Consider the following 22,192-nt stretch of genomic DNA (forward strand, 5'->3'; position numbering starts at 1 on the left):
AATTGCATTTCTAAGAAATTATTTTCGTCGGTGGCGGAAGGACATGGGCACTGAACAGGGAACTAGCTTCTCTATTATAGTCACGTGTTTCTATAATTAGGGAAGTTTCCAATATTTAATTTAGGAATCATGACATTGACATGTATATAATCAAATCAGAGAATTTGCGTTGTGTAATACACTTTGTGCGGTGTGCCTGATGCATTTGATGTATCCATTTTAAACAAGTCATTTCCATTGTCTCATGGCATTGCATAAACTGGATGCAGTGGATCAAATTGCAGGTGTATTTAAAAATTTTTACCTTAATTAAGAGCTTAAGAACAAATTCTTATTTTCAATTACAGCCTAGGAGCAGTGGGTTAACTGCCTTGTTCAGGAACAGAACGACAGATTTTTACCTTGTCAGCTCGGGAATTCAATCTTGCAACCTTTCGGTTACTGGTCCAACACTCTAACCACTAGGATACCTGCCGCCACGGCCTTGATGAGGAATCAATACATTGTTGCCTTTTCACTTTGCGTATAGACTATAAAACAAGAATGATAAATAAATAAACAGTACCTGACACTATGCATTGCGCTTATCATCATTTCAATGTTTCGATACTTGACAACTTCAAAGTTGTTGCACATTATGCAGTGTGTCGCAGCGTTTTCACTATGCATATAGACTAGGAAACACAAATATACACAGTTGTTGCACATTATGCAGTGTCTGTCTTGGTACCTTGACTTTTCCTAACTTTTAGCTTGTGAGCCAGTAGTTGTGGTCACTGGACTAACGTTAGTTGTGTTAGGGCTCCACCTGTCAGATTTGCTTGGAACATGAAGCACAGAATCCTGACCTACACATTGAGTAACAAAACAAGTTACGTTTTATGATAGGGGATTAGTTTATTTTGTACCATATTGGTTGTAGCCACATCATTAAATCCATAGTTGTACATGTGTTGTTCTTTACCTTGAAGAATCTTCGTTCAATGCTGTCCCATGCCACAGAAATATTGAGGAAATTATTTGACAGTTTCTATTCCAAAACGGTAGGGGGCATCAGTCAAGCAAATTGCGCCGAGCTTCACGCGGAAAGGGACAAGAGCAAGAGTGGAAGCGCTAGGTGAGTGTCACGACCAGTCCAGCAAACTGTGATGGTTAATTTGTTTTTGTAAATCATTTAAAAGTTCTAATTACAAATACATGTGTCAATACAACACATTTCGCAAGGTGTCCTGCTAGTGGGATTTTTTTTCCTACAAAGTAACGACTGTAATTCGGGCACGAGGCTGCATGCTAACTGGAGGTCAAAGCAATCAAAATTAAGGTTTCGGTTTTGTAACACGCAAAGTGAAACTACTATCTAGCTAGTCTTTTCACAGTTTCGATTATTGTCAAACATTTTTAGATAAACTTAAAATAACACCAATTCCATCATCAGGTATGTAATATTACTAGCTAGCTAACAACTGTCAAATGCTGTCGTGTCAAGCAGGACGCAACAGTACAGAGATTTTTAGCCGGCATTGTTAGCTTGCCAGTGTTGTGACAGCCATATGTCATCATGTTAGCTAACTGCTAACAATATTTATAGGATGGACATGAACATGTGATCTTAGCTAGCTAAACAGGATTGAGTGTACATGTTTTAAGAATTGATGTAATTTCTCAGCTAATGTCTAAGCCTATTTTCAATGAGGGTTTTCTGAATTTAAGTGGAATTCACACATTGTTCTTGTTGGATAAAGAGTACAGCACTTGTATAGCAGCTAAGCTATGTTGTTCACTTTCAACTGTGATGAAGTTTGGAGACTCATTTTGTTTTCAATCCCCCAGTCATCTAAGATGGTGTTGAAGGAAATTCCAACTGAAAGTATTTCCCAGCCCTTGGGCCGGAATGAAGTCTTTGGTTTACTCTTCCGACTGACCATATTTGGTGCAGTCACTTACTTCACCATAAAGTGGATGGTTGATGCCATTGATCCCACAAGGAAACAGAAAATGGAAGCACAGAAACAGGTGAAGTTTTCAATATACAGTAGCCAAGTTTGAAATGTTTGCTTCTGAGCGTTTTCTGTGGATATCTATCATGTTTGTTGGGACTGTATTGGAATGTACAAAGCTAGGTAGGTGGCTATTGACAGGTGGGTTTTTTCAGGCAGAGAAACTCATGAAGCAGATCGGTGTGCAGAATGTCAAGCTCTCAGAGTATGAGATGAGCATTGCAGCACATCTGGTGGACCCGTTGACCATGCAGGTAAGAGAGCTGCTTCAATACACCATTGCTTGAACCCAACTGTTACAAGCGTTGGTTTTTCCATTTATATTTTGAGGTTGGACATTAGCACATTGGGTGCATCGATTGGTGTCACCTCGTTAGTCAGTATGTGTTGAACCTGTGCTGGCATGGCTTCTCGTTAGTCAGAAGGCGTTTCATCTGTGCTGGTACAGTGGATATTTGAGAGCGGGTGCTCCAGTTACTTTGAGAGATGTGGGTTAACACCTTTTGTTGGCGCTCCCGCTATGATTTCTAATAAACTATCCTTTATCTGTTCTTCCCTGGTAGTTTTGCTCCACCTTCAGGTTTGATTCCTGTCTAAGTTTGGGGTGGGTTTAATTTTGTTTGCCTCTTGGGCAAATTTAGTGGGCGCTCATGGTTGGTGTCTTTTAGGTCCCAGTTGTTGTTCTTAGTCAACTTTCAGTGGACAACATGACGAGTGTCTTTCAGAACCATTCCTAGAACCCCACCTGTTTCATTTTGGTTGTCAGTAACTCTTTGTTAGTTACCCCTTCTGTTTGAGTTACAATTTTAGGTGTCTTGCTGGGTAACAACATTCCAACAAACAAATAAAGAAGGAAGCACTACATAAAGTGTCTTAAGGTTGTTGGAACAGCTTCAATGTGCCTTGGAATAGATTCTACAAGTGTCTGGACTGCTATTGGAGGGATACGATACCATTCTTCCACAAGAAATTACTTTTTTGTTGGTGTTTTGTTAATGGTGGTGGAAAACACTGTCTGAGGCGCTGCTCCATAATCTCCCTTAAGTGTTTTAATTGGTTTGAGGTCTGCGACTGACGCACACACACCCTTTAAACCCCTGTGTGCCTTTGAGACCCCTCTTTCAAAGTCACTGAGATCTCTACTAGCCATGGTAGCCAGAATAATGGGCAACTGGGCATTTTTATACTTGACCCTATTAACTCAGGATCCACATCTACAGTGCATTTGGAAAGTATTCAGACCCCTTTCCCACATTGTTATATTACACAACTGTATTAAAAAAATCTACACACTACCCCATAATGACAAAGCAACCTGGGTTTTTAGAAATTTCAGCAAATGTATTGAAGCAGCGATTACATCCTCGAGTCTTCTTGGGTATGACGCTACAAGCTTGGCACACCTTTTATTTGGGGAGTTTCTCCAATTCTTCTCTGCAGATGCTCTCAAGCTCTGTCATGTTGGATGGGGAGCGTCGCTGCACAGCTATTTTCAGGTATCTCCAGAGATGTTCAAGTCTGGGCTCTGGCTGGGCCACTCAAGGACATTGAGACTTGTCCCGAACCCACTCCTGCATTGTCTTGGCTGTGTGCTTAGGTTTGTTGTCCTGTTGGAAGGGGAACCTTTGCCCCAGTCTGAGGTCCTGAGCGCTCTGGAGCAGGTTTTCATCAAGGATCTCTCTGTACTTTGCTCCATTCATCTTTCCCTCGATCCTGACTAGTCTCCCAGTCCCTAATGCTGGAAAAACATCCCCACAGCATGATGCTGCCACCACCGTGGGGATGGTGCCAGGTTTCCTCCAGACATGACACTTGGCATTCAGGCCAAAGAGTTTAATCTTGGTTTCATCAGACCAGAGAATCTTGTTTCTCATGGTCTGAGAGTCTTTAGGTTCCTTTTGGCAAACTCCAAGCGGGCTGTCATGTGCCTTTTACAGAGGAGTGGCTTCCGTCTGGTCACTCTACCATAAAGGCCTGATTGGTGTAGTGCTGCACAGATGGTTGTCCTTCTGGAAGGTTCTCGCATCTCCACAGAGGAACTCTGGAGCTCTGTCAGAGTGCCCATTGGGTTCTTGGTCAACAAGGCCCTTCCCCGATTGCTCAGTTCGGCCGGGCATCCAGCTCTAGGAAGAGTCTTAGTGGTTCCAAACTCCCATTTAAGAATGATGGAGGCCTTGGGGACCCTCAATGCTGCAGAAATGTTTTGGTACCCTTCCCCAGATCTGTGCCTCAGCGCAATCCTGTCTCGGAGCTCTAAGGACAACTCTTCTACCTCATGGCTTGGTTTTTGCTCTGACATGAACTGTGGTACCTGATATCGACAGGTGTGTGCCTTTCCAAATCATGTTCAATCAGTTAAATGTACCACAGATGGACTCCAAGTTGTAGGAACATCTCAAGGATGATCAATGGAAACAGGATGCTGCCTGAGCTCAATTTCAAGTCTCATAGCAAAGGGTTTGAATACTAATTTTTTATAAATTCGCTTTCATTTGTGTGTAGATTGATTTAAAAAAAATGTAATCCATTTTAGAATAAGGCTGTAACGTAACAAAATGTGTAAAAGGGTCTGAATACTTTCCAAATGCACTGTATGTGGAAGCACCTGCTTTCAATATACTTCATCCCTCATTTACTCAAGTGTTTCCTTTTATTTTGGCAGTCACCTGTATGTCTGTTCCCCATAACTAACTGATGTGATGCCCTCTCTACAGATCACATGGAGTGATATTGCTGGCCTAGATGAAGTCATCACTGAGCTGAAAGACACTGTCATACTTCCCATCCAGATGAGACACCTGTTCAAGGGATCCAGACTGCTTCAGCCACCAAAAGGTGAGTCTCTTGTTTTTCATACAAGATTTGCTTATTGAGACCGGTGCACAAGCCTAGATAGACACAATGCATATAAAGGTTCAACAGGACCGCCTTCAGTCTTTAGCCACTCCTCTTACCCCTTTCATTATGATAACAGGTGTGCTGCTGTATGGACCACCTGGCTGTGGGAAGACGCTGATCGCCAAGGCAACTGCCAAAGATGCTGGTTTCCGCTTCATCAACCTGCAGCCTTCCACCCTCACAGACAAGTGGTATGGAGAGTCCCAGAAACTGGCTTCTGCCGTCTTCTCTCTAGCCGTTAAGCTCCAGCCTTCAATCATCTTCATAGATGAGATTGGTAAATGCTTATTTTACCATTATCTTTCACAGATGCTATACAGTACTTAAAATCTTGTTTGGGTACTTCAGCTAAGCCAGTTATGTTGTCATCATCCCCGGCTCCTGTCGATCCTGTAATGTTCTGTTACAGACTCTTTCCTGAGAAGCCGTTCCAGCTCTGACCACGAGGCCACAGCCATGATGAAGGCTCAGTTCATGAGCTTGTGGGATGGGCTTGAGACGGACTACAACTGCCAGGTGGGTCCATTATGAAGGATAAGCAAAAAGTTGCGACAGGTCCGCACTCCGAAAGATGTCGCGTAAAGCTTACTTCATTTTGTATTTTTTTCTATTATTTTCACTGCATCAGGGAGAGCGTACACAGACGTTTCGGTTTTGCAGCCTTTGTTGTGTTTTTAATTAAATACATTGATCATCATGTGACTCCTGTCTGGTTGAGTGTCTCTCAACTGCCTCTCACCTTTTCCTCATGTAGGTCATCATTATGGGGGCCACTAACCGTCCACAGGACCTCGACTCCGCCATTCTGAGGAGAATGCCCACAAGATTTCACATAAATCAGCCTGTGAGTCTATTCACAAACTGTACACGTTTATCAGTATATACACAGTACTATGAACAGGGCTGTGACGGTCCTGTAAATTTGGATGATTGTAATTGGCCAGACAAAGTCCACTGTCTCCGTAATAACCGTTCAAATAGCAAAATCTGGTCTTGGCTGCATGTGCTACCATAGAAATAGAATGAATAGAACAGATGTCGCCATTCAAGTCAATAATGGCGTAGTAGGTGGACTGGCGGCCATTGAGAGTGTACTCATAGGAGCAAAGCAGGAAGTGTACCCATCAATATGTGCTGTAATTTGTTGATTCAATTCAATTGGCATGACAAAAAAATACACTACATTGCATGAGCCACATCAGTTAACATCATTGAAATGAACATTCTATATTACCATGGGAATTATTGCGTCACAATACTAGGCAGCCATTGCGAGTGTACCCATGAGTAGGGCTGTGGCGGTCACGAAATTTTGTCAGTTGGTGATGGTCAAGAAATTCACTGTCTGTCTCACGGTGATTGACCGTTAATTAACAAACACATTTAGCATCTCCTGGCTTCCACACACAGCCTACAAGCCACTGATGCAGACCTTTTGGAACAGTTCCCTTTTTAAAAAGTCTAATAAATCCATGTAATATAGCCTACACCTTAAAAAGAAATCCATTATTTATTTTAGACAAGTCTAAAGATATGATACGAAGAAAATGTAGTCTATTTCAGAAGAACAAAATAGCATACTCTTGTCTTGTTAGGTCCAGATCGGCTATGGCTCTGGGCTACACTAGTTCATTTAGCAGACAAGATTTGCTTAGAATTCTGTGGCATTATTTTATAGTATGAAGAATACAATTGAACAAGCTAAATAAAATGTTAAGGATATTTTCTCCAAACGTTTTGAGGGAGTGCGCACATGCGGCTATTCTGTGTTGAGCGGTTATCAAAGAAATGGGTATTCCTAAATGTTTAATTTAGAGTTATTCATGTAACTTTAGTAGATCTACAAACGTTGGGCAATATGTTTTGATTTTTAATACATTGTAAGGCTCTAATGACTAATGATTTGTAAAAAGTTGCTTGAAAGGCATGAGCTCTGCTTTGTTTTTTGTGAAGGCTGTGAACACTACATCAGTCACTCATTCACAATTTGACAAGCACTTGATAATGCCTAGAATTTCACGGCGGCATCCCGTTTGTGTGGCCGTAATGTACTCTAAAAAAATTCATGCCTTTTGAGGCCAGTGGCCGTTGTGCCCTTCTCCCTGAGTGCTGCGCGCTCCATCACGTGATTGGGTCTTTCTCACAGGCTACAAGTGAAGACCGACACATCGGGGACGCAACCAACAACATGTAGGCCTAACGAACAGCAAAAGCACTAGCCTATGTTAATCTACTATCCCCCATAGTACAGAAGTCGACCTAATCTGTACGAGAAATAAATATTCCAAACATAGTCTGGGACAGTTGTGGGATGCAATAAATCCCAAATTAATACAACCACTAGGATAAAAAAATAAGTTTTTACGCAATGTGGCTGATTCAACAGATCAGAAGGTTTAGCTTAATGTTGATAAACAATTTCTTCACATAAGCGCTGTAATGTGCACACTGCAGTAGGCTAGAAGCGCGAATGTTCCATTAGTGGAAAACACCATTATCAAAAGTGACCGCAAATGCGATTGTGCATGTAATGGTTCTATAATAAAGGTGCATTTTTAAGGTGATTTTTATGGTATTTTTACGTCCGGTGAACAGGTCAGGATTCCATAGCCGCAGGCAGAATAGTTGAAACTGGAGCAGCAGCACGACCAGTTGGACTGGGGACAGCAAGGAGGCCAGGTAGTCCTGAGGCATGGGCTCAGGTCCTCTAGGAGGGGGGAGAGAGAATTAGAGGGAGCATACTTAAATTCACACAGGATACCGGATAAGACAGGATAATTACACCAGATTTAACAGACTGACCCTAGCCCCCCGACACACAAACTATTGCAGCATAGATACTGGAGGCTGTGACGAGGGGTCGGAAGACACTGTGGCCCCGTCCGACGATACAGGGCAAACAGCCCCACACCACTAGAGGGATATCTATAAACCACCAACTTACTACCCTGAGACAAGGCTGAGTATAGCTCACAAAGATCTCTCCCATGGCACAAACCTATGGGTGTGCCAACCCGGACTGGAAGATCACGTCAGTGACTCAACCACTCAAGTGATGCACCGCTCTTAGGGACGGCATGGAAGAGCACCAGTAAGACAGTGACTCAGCCCCTGTAAAAGGGTCAGAGGCAGAGAATCCCAGTGGAGAGAACGGCAAGGCAAACCGCCCTTGCCGTTCACATTCGCACCCCTGGTCCAGACTACACTCAATCATAGAACCTACTGAAGAGATGAGTCTTCAATAAAGACAAAGGTTGAGACCGTGTCTGCGTCTCTCACATGGATAGGCAGACCATTCCATAAAAATGGAGCTCTATAGAAGAAAGCCCTGCCACCAGCTGTTTGCTTAGACATTTTAGGGACATTACCAAATCGGAGAGATGGGTAGGAGTAAAACCTTGAAATCAGCCCTAGCCTTAACAGGAAGCTAGAGGCAAGCACTGGAGTAATATGATCACATCTTTTGGTTCTAGTCCAGATTCTAGCAGCCGTGTTTAGCACTAACTAAAGTTTATTTAGTGCTTTCTCCGGGTAGCTAGAAAGTAGAGCATTGCAGTAGTGACAAAAGCATGGATTAGTTTTTCTGCATAATTTTTGGACAAAATGTTTCAGATTTTTGCAGTGTTACAAAGATGTATGCCAGTTTGGCTCTACACCCCTTGTTAAGCGGAGTAATGTGCTTAATTTTAAAAGTTATTTGGCTCCTTTAGTTGTGATACAAACCTGTTAAAATGTATAGGCCTATGGGCTAGGCTACATGAGGTGTGTGACTGATTTGAAATGGTCACAAAAAAGGCATTGTTTCTATTGCTGGGAATAGTGATAATATATAATTCACAAGTGATAGGCTAATATTGTCACCCGTCAGTATTCTTGATTTAATCTTGTTTTTACATAAACTAAATAATCTATGTGGTGGTAATAGTCACCACAACAGCCCTACCCGTGAGTTTACCAGTTTGATTGCCATGGTTAGAGGTGCCAAGCCCATTCTATTCATCGTTTGCTACAACACCTTGCTTGTTTCAGCAAGGGGCAACACAGTTTCATCATGTTGTTATCGCAGAAACGGACTCAACCGTACGAATGCCAGCCGTCCTGTCTTCAGTCAGCTGTTCGCCCTGGCCTCCCCAAAAAATATATAGATATTATGACGGTTATTTACTTTTCATGACGGTCTTCATCCATAACTGTCAGTAGCACGGTTATTTGGTAATTGAGCCAGCCCTAACTATGGTTATTTATGCAGTACTATATGAGATGACCTGAAATGTATTACATTCCTGCTAAAAACTATTATTGTCTTGCAGAATCGCATGCAGAGGGAAGAAATCTTGAAACTCATATTGAAAAATGAAAATGTAAGTTTTACATGGTAATTAAATTACACAATTACACATTTTGTCTGTGTTTCCACTAAACTTCCCCATGTATTTCCCAGGTGGATCCCGCTGTTGACTTTGTTGACATGGCGAAGGAGACTGACGGATTCTCAGGAAGTGATCTCCGAGAGATGTGTCGGGATGCTGCTCTGTTATGCGTGCGGGATTTTGTCCATAACCCCCATGCCGATGAAAGGTACCACACCCCTCTGACTGGCCATATAAATACGTACTTCTTGAGACCTAACGTGATCTCCCAATACCAATGTCTTTACATTGGCTTTTCATATGAGCATTAGTAGTGATGAGTGATTTTCACACTATTAAGAGTGCCTTCTGTAGTTACCAGCAAGATACTGACCTTGTCTTTGTCTCCAGGATCCAGGATCAAATCCGGTCCATCAATCAGGATGACATGCAGACTGCCAGGCAGAAGATGAGGAAGTCAAAGTCGGCAGACGGACAGACGGTTCTGATTCATTCTACTCTGGATTGAGTCTTGACATGCAAAGGAGAACTATTAAGCGCCTGGATATGCTTTCCTTATTATTTTCTATGTATGTAGAGTACTTACTGGTGGAGAGAACTTGAAGAGATATACATAAGTGTAATGTCTATCATAACATCACTTTGTAATGTCTTAGCTCATTTGTTATTTTAAGAACATTTAGTTCAATGCATTGACATGCAATATTTCTGTCAAAATTCTATTTGTTATGTGGAAGTTAGGTGTTACGTGATACTTATGTTGGCATTAGTGTCTTATGTATCTGGCCAACCAAGGTCTCACTGAAACTGGCTCTGAGACGGCAAAGTATGGGCACAGCCATGGATCCTTTCAGGTTTGATAGTACATAATTGCCTCCCGACACACAGCAATATTGACTTAGCCTTGGGCTTTTATCTGAACATCACATGTTGCTTCTTTTGGTACTGTATGTTTTTTTATTTTATTTTTTTTATCTAGGAAAGCAGTTTATCGAACTAGTGTAATATCGGTAATAAAATTTGCCACTTATAGTTGGCATCGTTCAACTATTAGCTAGTTGTACAATGGTGGTTCTCAGAATTACGAATTAGATCAGAAGTTATCATGCATGATAAAATATTTATCAGAACAATTCAACGCCTATTTGAAAGTGAATTATCACTGGATGTTGTGAAGAGAGCATGGTACCAGATGCAGAGACATGGCCTTTTTCAAACTTCAATATATCAGGAAACCTGCATTGTGCTTTTATGCCCTGGTCTTCAGCCCAGGGTTAATTTACAGTAGAATCTAATAACTGCTTGTGGTGATCGTCATGTCTTATAGTTTCTGTTTTTCCCTTGTCATGACCAGGATGCTTAAATGGTTGGTTGATTATTTCTACATGACAAAACTTCCCGTATCTACCACATGTGTGATTGCCAATTCAGTTGACTTGAATGACAAGTTTTCTATGGACATTTTTTTTTTTTTTGGGGGGGGGGGGATTGGTGGAAATTTTAATTATTGAACTTTGGTTTAGGTAAAATGCTTGCTTTGCTTTTTATATTGACTAATTTTTAGAATTTGTTTTACCCTGAATTCTGGTGTCTGCTAAAATAAATTACACCAATATTGTTCGTTGTCATGTAATCATTTATTTGCTTGAAACTTCCTGAAAAGTAATGATATAAAAAGGCTAGATGCAGTATAAGAACATTTAGAAATTAGGTACCATGGCATCACTTGATAAATATAGTTTCATTCATTACACAGGGATAGTTAAAACCCCTTCCACTCATATCACACTCTTGGTCACTCAACTACAGAATTACAGTCTTCTTACAGCTTCTAAAACATACATTTTAAGTTACTAGCTTGGAAGTACAGATGCAGTAAAGACATAGGTATCAAAAGTGATCTGTAAAAACATTCATTGATTTCTTCACAACTCTGACTTCTATCTTTTTTTTTTACACCGCTTACAGATTTATTTTGACCCTCACATCAAACTAGATAATTTCCAGTTTATATGATATTCAATTTAGTTTAAAAAAAAAGCTCAGGCATGTATTTCATTAATGCCTAGATGTCTACAGTACTTGATTTAAAATGAAAATATAAAATAGAGAAGCTTAAAAGTAAGGTGTGTGTGTGTTCATTCGTCCTTCTGCAGGGAGCTGTAGTACTCTGTGAGGACCTTCCAGGCCTTATTGGCCATGAAACCATCTGGAGGGTTCTCTCCGCTGCGTGCCATCCTCCTCATCTTGGTCCCAGATATGAACTCAAATTCCTGGTGTCTGGAAAGGAAGGTAAGACAAAGTGAGTGAAGCAGCTTGATTCAATCTCTCAGTTACTTTTTGACATTGTAGGAAAGGTTTTCCTGAGCCCTAGTTATTGCTTACAACTAGAGCCCAGAGATTTTCCTGGTCAGGCCACATAGCCCGGAAAAACGTATGGGCCAAAATATTAGCTGTCAATGTACCTCTCCTTATCGTAGAAGTCCATAGATCTTTTAGTCTTGTTGTAGGCAGCCACTCTGAAGGGGATGATCTCTACAGAGGGGAGACCAGGGGCCATGGTGAGGACCTTGGCCCCGTGGGTGGGCTCATACAGGCTCTGCTTGGTCTCGGGGTGAGGCATGCCCGCAGGGTCACGACCAACGATGTAGAAGTTGGCACCAGCTATCATTCGTGCCCGGCAGTGCCACTGTACCTAACGGGTGGAAAGACAAACACCTGTCTAGTGACTACAGATATGACCTGATTCTACTGAATAAAACAATGCTTAGAAATACATTTTATACAGAGAGTAGTGTCCAGCAGTGGCAACCTGTCATTCAGGGCAGTTGGGGCAATATATAATAATAATATACAGTACCAGTCAAAAGTTTGGACACACCTACTCATTCAAGATTTGTTCTTTATTTTTTACATTGTAGAATAAAGGTGAAGACATCAAAACTATAAAATAATACATAAGGAATCGTGTAGTAACCAAAAAAAGTGTTTAACAAATCAAAATATATTTTCTATTTGAGATTCTTCAAAGTAGCCACCCTTTGTCTTGCCAGCTTTGCACACTCTTGGGATTCTCTCAACCAGCTTCATGAGTCACCTGGAATGCACTTCAAATAACAGGTGTGCCTTGTTAAAAGTTAAATTTGTGGAATTTATTTCCTTATTAATGTGTTTGCGCAAATGAGTTGTGTTGTGACAAGGTATGGGTGGTATACAGAAGGTTGGTAAAAGACCAAGTCCATATTATGGTAAGAACAGCTCAAATAAGCAAAGAGAAACGACAGTCCATCTCATTACTTTAAGGTCAGTCAATGGGGAACATTTTTTTTTTTAAACATTGAAAGTTTCTTCAAGTGCAGTCGCAAAAACCATCATGCCCTATGATGAAGCTGGCTCTCATGAGGACCGCCACAGGAAAGGAAGACCCAGAGTTACCTCTGCTGCAGAGGATAAGCTCATTATAGTTACCAGCCTCAGAAATTGCAGCCCAAATAAATGCTTCACAGAGTTCAAGTAACATTTACACATTTATTTAGAATTCAAGGCACACTTAACCAGCATGGCTACCACAGCATTCTGCAGTGATACGCCATCCCATCTGGTTTGCGCTTAGTGGGACTATCATTTGTTTTTCAACAGGACAATGACCCAACACACCTCCAGTCTGTGTAAGGGCTATTTGATCAAGAAGAAGAGTGATGGAGTGCTGCGTAAGATGACCTGGCCTCCATAATCACCTGACCTCAACCCAATTGAGATGGTTTGGGATGAGTTAGACCGCAGAGTGAAGGAAAAGCGCTCAGCATATGTGGGAACTCTTTCAAGACTGTGGGAAAAGCATTCCAAGTGAAGCTGGTTGAGAGAATGCAAAGAGTGTGCAAAGCTGTCAAAGGCAAAGGGTGACTAATTTGAAGAATCTAAAATATATTTACATTTGTTTAGCACTTTTTTGGTGACTACATGATTCCATGTGTTATTTCATAGTTTTGATGTCTTCACTATAATTCTACAATATAGAAAATAGTCAAAATAAAGAAAAACCCTTAAATGAATAGGTATCCAAACTTTTGACGGGTACTGTAAATATATATATATTTTTGTGCCTTTTTTGTATGTTATTTTGGCATTAATACGTGTCACATATCAGTTTGCAAACAATGTAAAAAAATATATGATTGAGTTTATAAACCCGCATACAAACACAGTGTCGTGGCTGAACAATGACATGGATAATATACAGTTGGTTTTTCGTACATCGGCGAGACAGAACAGCTGCCTCTGGTAAGACAAGGGGTGGCGGTCTGTGTCTATTCGCCAATAACATCTGGTGTGAAAAATCTAATATTAAGGAAGTCTCAAGGTTTTGGTCGCCTGGGTTAGAGTATCTCGTGATTAGCTGTAGACCACACTATTTACCAAGAGTTATCTATATTTTTCGTAGCCATCTATTTACCACCACAAACCGATGCTGGCACTAAGATTGCACTCAACGAGTTATATACAGCCATAAGCAAACTAGAAAATGCTCATCCAGAGGCGGTGCTCCTAGTCGCTGAAGACTAATGCAGGGAAAATTAAATCCGTTTTACCTAATTTCTACCAGCATTTTACATGTGCAACCAGAGGAAAAAGAATGTCTAGACCACCTTTACTCCACACACAGAGACGCATACAAAGCTCTCCCTCGCCCTCCATTTGTCAAATCTGACCATAATTATATCCTCCTGATTCCTGCTTACAAGCAAAAACTAGAGCAGGAAGTACCAGTGAATCACTCAATACCGAAGTGGTCAGATGCTAAGCTACAGGACTGTTTTGCGAGCACAGACTGGAATATGTTCCTGGGACGCATCCGATGGCATTGAGGAGTATACCACATCAGGGGGTTTACTTGGCTCATCGCGCTCTAGTGGGCCGGGCGCCTGCAGGCCGAATTCGGTTGTCAGTTGAATGGTGTTTCCTCCGTCACATTGGTGCAGCTGGCTTCCGCGTTAATTGAGCGGATGTTAAGAAGCACGGCTTGGCGTGTCATGTTTCGGAGGATGTATGACTAGACCTTTGCCTCTCCCGAGCCCGTTCGTGGGATGCAGCGTTGAGACAAGATAGTAATCACGAAATTGGGGAGAAAAAGGTGGTAAAATTCAATTAAAATAAAAATCCCCACTATGCCCTCTGACAAACCATCAAACAGGACTAAGTGTCAATACAGGACTAAGCTTGAATCCTACTAAACCGGCTCCGACGCTCGTCGGATGTGGCGGGGCTTGCAAACTATTAGGGACTACAAAAGGAAGCCAGTCGCGAGCTGCCCAGTGACACGAGCCTACCAGACGAGCTAAATTACTTCTACGTGCGTTTTGAGGCAAGAAACACTGAAGCATGTATGAGAGCATCAGCTGTTCCGGACGACTGTGTGATCACGCTCTCCATAGCCGACGTGAGTATGATCTTTAACAGGTCAAAATTCACAAGGCTGCAGGGCAAGACGGATTACCAGGACGTGTACTCCGAGAATGCGCTGACTAACTGGCAAGTGTCGTCACTGACATTTTCAACCTGACCTTGGCCCGAGTCTGTAATACCTACATGTTTCAAGCAGACCACCATAGTCCCTGTGCCCATGAACACCAAGGTAACCTACCTAAATGACTACCAACCCATAGCACTCAGGTCTGTAGCCATGAAGTGCTTTGAATGGCTGGTCATAGCTCACATCAACACCATCATCCCATAAACCCTAGACCCACTCCAATTTGCATACCGCCCCAACGGATCCACAGATGACGCAATCTCTACTGCACTTCACACTTCCCTTTCCCACCTGGACAAAAGGAACACCAACATCAGACTGCTGTTCATTGACTACAGCTCAGTGTTCAACATCATATTGCCCTCAAAGCTCATCACTAAGCTAAGAACCCTGGGACTAAACACCTCCCTCTGCAACTGGATCCTGGACTTCCTGATGGGCCGCCCCCAGGTGGTAAGGGTAGGCAACAACCCATCTGCCACGCTGATCCTCAACACGGGGCCCCTCAGGGGTGCGTGCTTAGTCCCTTCCTGTACTCATTGTTGACCATGACTGCTTGGTCAAGGACGACTCCAACACCATAATTATGTTTGCCAACGACACAAAGGTAGTAAGCCTGATCACTGACAACAATGAGACAGCCTGTAGGGAGGAAGTCAGAGACCTTGCAGAGCTCAGGGGTTGGTAATCTTCTCTAGGTGCGTAGTGATTGGCTCAGTGTTCTGTTATTTATTGGGACACTATGTTGTCGCAAAATCTTTGGGGAGAGATAGAAAGTTCAAGCCCCCTTGGGTGCTGCCATAGATTTACATTAGAAGTGCCCATCCAAGAAGGCTCAAGGTCATTGTTCACAGATAAAATTACGTCAAATCACGTGACATCTACCATAGCTTAGCTAGCAAACTAGACAACAAGTCATCATCATGAATCACGTACACAAATCCTTTTCAATCCTTGTCATATGAAGAGAAATAAAACATATAGGTGCTCATTGGACATAAACATTACACAACAAGTTGGAAATTGCAAATTTATCCATGAGTTGTTTGGAAAGAATCCGTGGATAACTGCAAGTGTTGCAAAGCAATCACTATGTTGCTTCCCCTGCCTGCTATTCGGCGGAGAGGGTGTGTGTTCCAAGTCTGCGTTTAAGAGACTCTTTTCCAAGCTTTAAAGGATAAACATAAAAGTTTGAATACATTGGCCATGCTGTCAAGCCAGCATGAATTCTGCCGCGTTCAAAACAACTGGAACTCGGAACTGGGAAATCTCAGACTTCAGTGAGTTCAAGACAACTGGGAACTCTGGGGGGGAAACGATGAGCTCTGACTGGGAAAATAAGTTTTGAACGATCATCCAACTCGGAATTTCAAGTTGGGAACTCAGGCCTTTTTCTAGAGCTACGACCTGAAGATCACTGACGTTATTATTCAACCTTGTTTTTTCTGAGTTCCCAGTTGTCTTGAAAGCACCACAAATCCAGAGAATGCCAGACATTGATGATAAAGTTCCAGGACAAAACTTGAAGGACCGCCGCACCACCTTCCTGTTCAAGTGAGCAAAGCACAACGTTGAGTCCAAAAAACAAAAAAACAAAAAAAAAGATTCACATTATAAAACCGCCACTTGTATCCAGTTAGTTCAAACAGTGTAAGTGAAATCTATCTAAGATGTAGAGACCAGGGGGAAACCATAGCCCTACCTCAGTGGGTCCAGCATACATCATGGGAGAGGGGAATATGGCCACGATGGTGCTGGCTGGGTCCAGTACCCCCTCCTCCAGTACGGCAGCATGCTGTTTTATACGCCAGTCCAGAGGCACGTCATCGTCTTTGGTCCAGCCTCCCAGCGGGTGGAGCAGCAGGACAGGGTTCTTGTAGCCTCGCTCCAGCAGCCGCCGCTTCGTGTCTTGCATCAGGAGGGCGTGGCCGTTGTGGACCGGGTTGCGAAGCTGGAAGGCGAAGACGGCGTCTGGGGGAACGCAAAAAAGGAGGTTCCTTAAGTCTTCTTCATCATCAATGTGTTTTTTCAGCGTTTGCTTTAAGTAGACATTAGCATACACAATGCAGCACTAAGAGAGACAGCAGACAGGAAGTGCGAATTAAACAGAATATAATAAGCTATTCACCTGCTTTCATTTCCTTGAACTTTTGCTTCAGTTCTCTTGGAGTGAAGCGGTATTGGTCCAGACCATCGTTCCATTTGATTTGCTCTAGCACCTCCAAATCTCCACCAACCAGCCAATCACCACCCTCCATAACCATCTGTGAGATTATAATTATAATTATTTTTTTACATTTCTGATTTCTCATTGAAGTATGTTCTGTTGACAAGCAAGTTCATGATGTTAACAGGGACAGTTCTAAAAGGCAATTCTAACCTTGATGTAAGGATGCTGAGGACATGTGGTTCCCCACTGCCTGGCACAACGCTCTTCCTTCCGATGTTCATAAAACTCAGGGTTGCGGAGAATTGCCACTCTGCAACCTTTGAACTCAAGGGCGAACGCTGCGCAGCCGTCCAGCTTCTCTTTGCTCTCTTTGGAAACGGGCAGGACGATCGGCACAGAGAGGTTGATGTTTCCACCTGCCAACCACATGTCATTCTATGTCACTGACAGAAAAGTCAACAGACCTCTGTTGGCTCATTGTGAGCACTATTGACTTCATGTGAAGTAGGTGTTGTTACATGCGCATAACATGTCAATAGCACATGATATTACAGACAAACATGGACCCTATTAAGAACAATCCATTCAATTGATATGAGCATACGCTACATTAAACTGTGTCGTCTATGAAGTTATAAAATACCAGTATTACCATCCAGAAGAGTGTCGAAGTGCAGAACCTGCAGGAACTCCCTCTCCCTCATGAAGCCCTTGAGGGGGCTGGCCCAGCCCTCCGCCAGCACCTGCACCCACTGGAGGTCCAGCTACAGGAAATACAGAACAAAACGTCAGTAGGGTGTGGTCCCATCAGGTGTTACCACTCAACATAAAAGGGTCAGATTGTGTGTGTCAAACTCCAAAATGTGCATATAAGAATGATTTGTTACCTTGGTGATGCTGACAGTAGGCAGTGTCTTGGCGTCGCTCAGTGCCAAGTCCAGCTTGTTCTCTGGCACAAAGAGCTCAGTCACTTCCTCTGTCACACCAGTGGGCACAATATTCTACAAAACAAAAGGATCAATGTGATAGCACATTTACAAGTTAATTTCCAATGACTAGAACATTTTCCTCACGGTAGAGATACAATGATGAATACACCACAGACAGGCGAGGCCCAGCGAGGTCTCAGGGACCATAGATAGACTCACCTGTTCCTTAAGCAGCTCGACCACCTGCTGGATGCACTCAGTCGCTGAGATCTCTCCAGTCTTCAGCACAAGATCAGGTGACTCAGGCTTCTCAAAAGGCGAATCAATGCCCGTAAAGCCTAAGGGGAGGGGGTCAGGATACCTGTTAAGGACTTTGTCAATAATTTACACTACTTTAGTACGGAGTCAATATAGTGCCACTCTGCAATACACATCCCTCTAGTGGTGTGGGGGCTGTGCTTTGGCAAAGTGGGTGGGGTTATATCCTTCCTAATTGGCCCTGTCCGGGGGTGTCCTCGGATGGGGCCACAGTGTCTCCTGACCCCTCCTGTCTCAGCCTCCAGTATTTATGCTGCAGTAGTTTATGTGTCGGGGGGGCTAGGGTCAGTTTGTTATATCTGGAGTACTTCTCCTGTCCTATTCGGTGTCCTGTGTGAATTTAAGTGTGCTCTCTCTATTTCTCTCTTTCTTTCTCTTTCTCGGAGGACCTGAGCCCTAGGACCATGCCTCAGGACTACCTGACATGATGACTCCTTGCTGTCCCCAGTCCACCTGGCCGTGCTGCTGCTCCAGTTTCAACTGTTCTGCCTTATTATTATTGGACCATGCTGGTCATTTATGAACATTTGAACATGTTGGCCATGTTCTGTTATAATCTCCACCCGGCACAGCCAGAAGAGGACTGGCCAGCCCACATATGCTCTCTCTAATTCTCTCTTTCTTTCTCTCTCTCGGAGGACCTGAGCCCTAGGACCATGCCCCAGGACTACCTGACAAGATGACTCCTTGCTGTCCCCAGTCCACCTGACCGTGCTGCTGCTCCAGTTTCAACTGTTCTGCCTTATTATTATTCGACCATGCTGGTCATTTATGAACATTTTGGCCATGTTCTGTTATAATCTCCACCCGGCACAGCCAGAAGAGGACTGGCCACCCCACATAGCCTGGTTCCTCTCTAGGTTTCTTCCTAGGTTTTGGCCTTTCTAGGGAGTTTTTCCTAGCCACCATGCTTCTACATCTGCATTGCTTACTGTTTGGGGTTTTAGGCTGGGTTTCTGTACAGCACTTTGAGATATCAGCTGATGTACGAAGGGCTATATAAATAAATTTGATTTGATTTGAGTGCTTTGGCTGTATAACCCCACTCTTTTTGCTTGTTCAACAGCATGTTAAGTAGTAGACTTTGAAGCCATGTGATATATACTTGTAAATGTAGCTGTGTGTAATGTACTGGAACAGAGAACTGGAACGCTGGAGGGCAGAGTCAGTCTGATCAGTACCTTTAATCTCTCCAGCACGGGCCTTCTTGTAGAGGCCTTTGACATCCCTGCTCTCACACACCTCCAGGGGAGCGTCGACGAAAACCTCAAAGAACGGCAGCCCAGATTGTACATGGATCTTTTTGGCTTCTTGCCGGTCCTATGCACAGGAGAAAGAGACTGGGGTAGCAAAAATCAACATGTTTGCCATCTTGATTTTACTTCCATAACAAAAAGAGGTTCTCAAAACCAAATACCAACGGAAGTGAATGCAATCAGACACAGTATAGCAGCTATACAGGCAAGAGCTTGGATCAATCACAATGGATGACAGTGATGCTCCTTTGACAATTTTCCAATTGATTATTTCATATCAAGTAGAATTTGAACAGTGTCTTTTTAACTGTCACTCACTCACCTTAGTGAATGGAGAAATGAAGCTGGTGATGCAGACCAATCCTGCGTCTGCAAACAGCTTGGCCACCTCAGCGATGCGCCTGATGTTCTCCTCCCTGTCCACAGAGGTGAAGCCAAGGTTCCTGTTCAGCCCCTGTCTGATGTTATCCCCATCCAGGGAGTAGCAAGGAATACCATGGAACACCAAGTACTCCTCCAGGGCAAAGCCGACGGTCGTCTTTCCGGCACCTGACAAACCTTTAGTACACAGTGACAGTTTACAATACATCCATTATCCAACATAGCTTATGTGAAACTCTGGTCTAGTATTGGAGAGATAAAGAGAGAGGGCATTTGCTTACCAGTGAGCCAGACCGTGCAACCTCTGAAGCCCTCTCTGGTGCCCACCACTTGGCCTCGTTTGGACCGGCTCACATGGTGAGCCTGGTACACGACATTAGTGGCCCTCTGAAGGTCCTGAAACCACAGAGAGACTGCACCATTGCACATCTGCACATTCCTGATTGAGCTATTAGCACAGGACAAAGAAATGCTGCCTTAGGTGTTTGCAACTGAACACCGTATTTTAGTCAGCTGAGAAACACTGAACTGTGCTGTAATTTGTAGTGATAGCTTGATAATGAGTGCCTTAAGTCCTATGCAAGACATGTATACTTTCCCATTTAATTGAATGCCAAGCAGAACAATCTGTCTGAAAGCCATTCCTCTCAGTTTACAGCTCATCGGGTCATCGTTAGAAGTAAAACCGCAGGGCTGTTCAATTCCGTTCCTGGAGAGTCTAAACACTTCTGGTTTTGGTTTCTACCTGGTAGTTAATTGCACTCACCTGGTGTCCTGGGTCTGAACCAATCCCTGATTAGAAGGAGAGGATGAAAACCAGAAGTGTTTTAGCCCTCCAGGACTGACATTGAAGAGCCCTGTGTAAAAGGGATTTGACTACTGATCAGGCACATACAGACATTAGAAAGATATAAACCCTAACCCAGGGAAGCTTTACTTGTACAGATTATCTAGATACAACAAGGTATACTCATGTCACTCTAGCCTCTTCTAATAAGTCCTTGTCCAGCCTGTCTAATTGCATCTTTGTGTGTAGGCGGACCAGGTTGGTGGGGGCTGCAGAGGGACAGGGGGAAACAAACAGGCCTATTCATTCATACAGTCCTGCAGTGTGGCAGTCAGGCCCAATGCTCGCTAGCTGGAACCCCTCAAAGGCCAGGCTGTGCCTCTCCCAGGCCTGCCCAGACACGTGATATCGGAGCTTCATTCATTAGTGACTCTCATAGTGGCGCACTGTTACTGTAGCCTCGCTCCAGCAGACATAACTCCTCAATGAGCCCTTGTTGTTAGGGACATGGATAAACTTAATTAAAACCAGTCCATCTGGAACAACTTGGTTCACTGTTTAGAGAGGCCATAAGACAGATCCAAATGTATAGCCTAGATACCATCACTAAATATGTCACAAGCCTTAATAACATCACAGCTATTTGAAATAGGGAGGCACATCATACACTATCATATAGTACGATTTACAATACATTCTATACAATAAACAACATGTTATTATACAATATCTGTAGGCTATAAAATGCAAATACTGTATATAACATCGGTGGAATATTATATAATGTGGCCGTATAATCTACCTATTGTTATAACTCGAAAAGGAATTTATTAGCCAAGAATCAGTTTTGCATTGCAGTGATTTCCCGAGAAGTGGTCAGTCAATCCACAGGTCTACTGAACCCCCAACGCTGATTTGTGGCTGAAACTGACTGGGTCACTTTCTTGTGTAGACCACTAACTAAAAACAGGTAAGAATGATTCTATGCTATATTTTTTCTATACACAGCTGGTGAAAAGGGGGAAGGAAGGTAATTGTGTTTAACATAGAACATTCCTACAGAACTTTCAGTTTAGAAATATTGCTAGCTATAGAATAACTTTCGACTCTACTCCAATGTATCTCTTTCGGTGCTCAACATACGAAGCCTACATGTTTAGATAGAAAAAAAGTTATCCAATTTGATACACTGTCTGCCCCCCACCCAACAAGCACAGATCCGAATGAAATAAGTAACGTAACATATCATAAGTAAAACATAATGACATAGCCTACCGTTCTTTGTTTTTTAATCCCAGACATCGCCGCTTCTTCTGAAACGTTTTAGTTTGGTGACCTAATAATTTATATGTTGGTAATGATTAAGCTATATTCCCTTCTAAAAAAATGAGTTTGTGTGATTTATCGGAAATAAATCTGACGGGAGACGTGCAATGAAGATTTCTAATCCGACACGTAGCATATTCATAGCCCTGCCTTTTTCGTACCCACTCAATTTCACAGAACGTCAGAGCCACGACATTACACTGGGTTGAGCTAAAGAACTGCAAAACCAT

General features: G+C 42.9%; 2 protein-coding genes across 3 annotated transcripts; one reads left to right on the forward strand and one right to left on the reverse strand.

Annotated features, from left to right (window-relative positions):
- Positions 1 to 1,019: 1,019 nt before the first annotated feature.
- LOC112223441 (outer mitochondrial transmembrane helix translocase) lies at positions 1,020 to 10,883 on the forward strand. Of its 2 annotated transcripts, none has more exons than XM_024386454.2 (10): positions 1,020 to 1,117; positions 1,831 to 2,013; positions 2,153 to 2,251; positions 4,712 to 4,832; positions 4,972 to 5,172; positions 5,305 to 5,411; positions 5,650 to 5,739; positions 9,206 to 9,256; positions 9,337 to 9,473; positions 9,656 to 10,883. In XM_024386454.2, the coding sequence occupies exons 2-10, from the start codon at positions 1,840 to 1,842 to the stop codon at positions 9,771 to 9,773; spliced, it is 1,098 nt and encodes a 365-aa protein (XP_024242222.1). In that variant the 5' UTR covers positions 1,020 to 1,117; positions 1,831 to 1,839; the 3' UTR covers positions 9,774 to 10,883. The 2 variants fall into 2 exon arrangements, with proteins under 2 accessions (XP_024242222.1, XP_024242223.1); XM_024386455.2 differs by lacking the exon at positions 1,020 to 1,117 and adding an exon at positions 1,137 to 1,435.
- papss2b (3'-phosphoadenosine 5'-phosphosulfate synthase 2b) lies at positions 10,884 to 22,125 on the reverse strand. Its single transcript, XM_024386453.2, has 12 exons — positions 21,912 to 22,125; positions 20,131 to 20,245; positions 19,791 to 20,026; positions 19,394 to 19,532; positions 18,114 to 18,232; positions 17,853 to 17,966; positions 17,618 to 17,729; positions 17,176 to 17,381; positions 16,924 to 17,059; positions 16,498 to 16,766; positions 11,731 to 11,960; positions 10,884 to 11,545 (listed from the first exon to the last, which is right to left on the reverse strand). The coding sequence occupies exons 1-12, from the start codon at positions 21,936 to 21,938 to the stop codon at positions 11,404 to 11,406; spliced, it is 1,845 nt and encodes a 614-aa protein (XP_024242221.1). The 5' UTR covers positions 21,939 to 22,125; the 3' UTR covers positions 10,884 to 11,403.
- Positions 22,126 to 22,192: the final 67 nt, after the last annotated feature.

This window comes from Oncorhynchus tshawytscha, linkage group LG24 (genome assembly GCF_018296145.1).
Source record: "Oncorhynchus tshawytscha isolate Ot180627B linkage group LG24, Otsh_v2.0, whole genome shotgun sequence".
Lineage (NCBI taxonomy): Eukaryota > Metazoa > Chordata > Actinopteri > Salmoniformes > Salmonidae > Oncorhynchus > Oncorhynchus tshawytscha.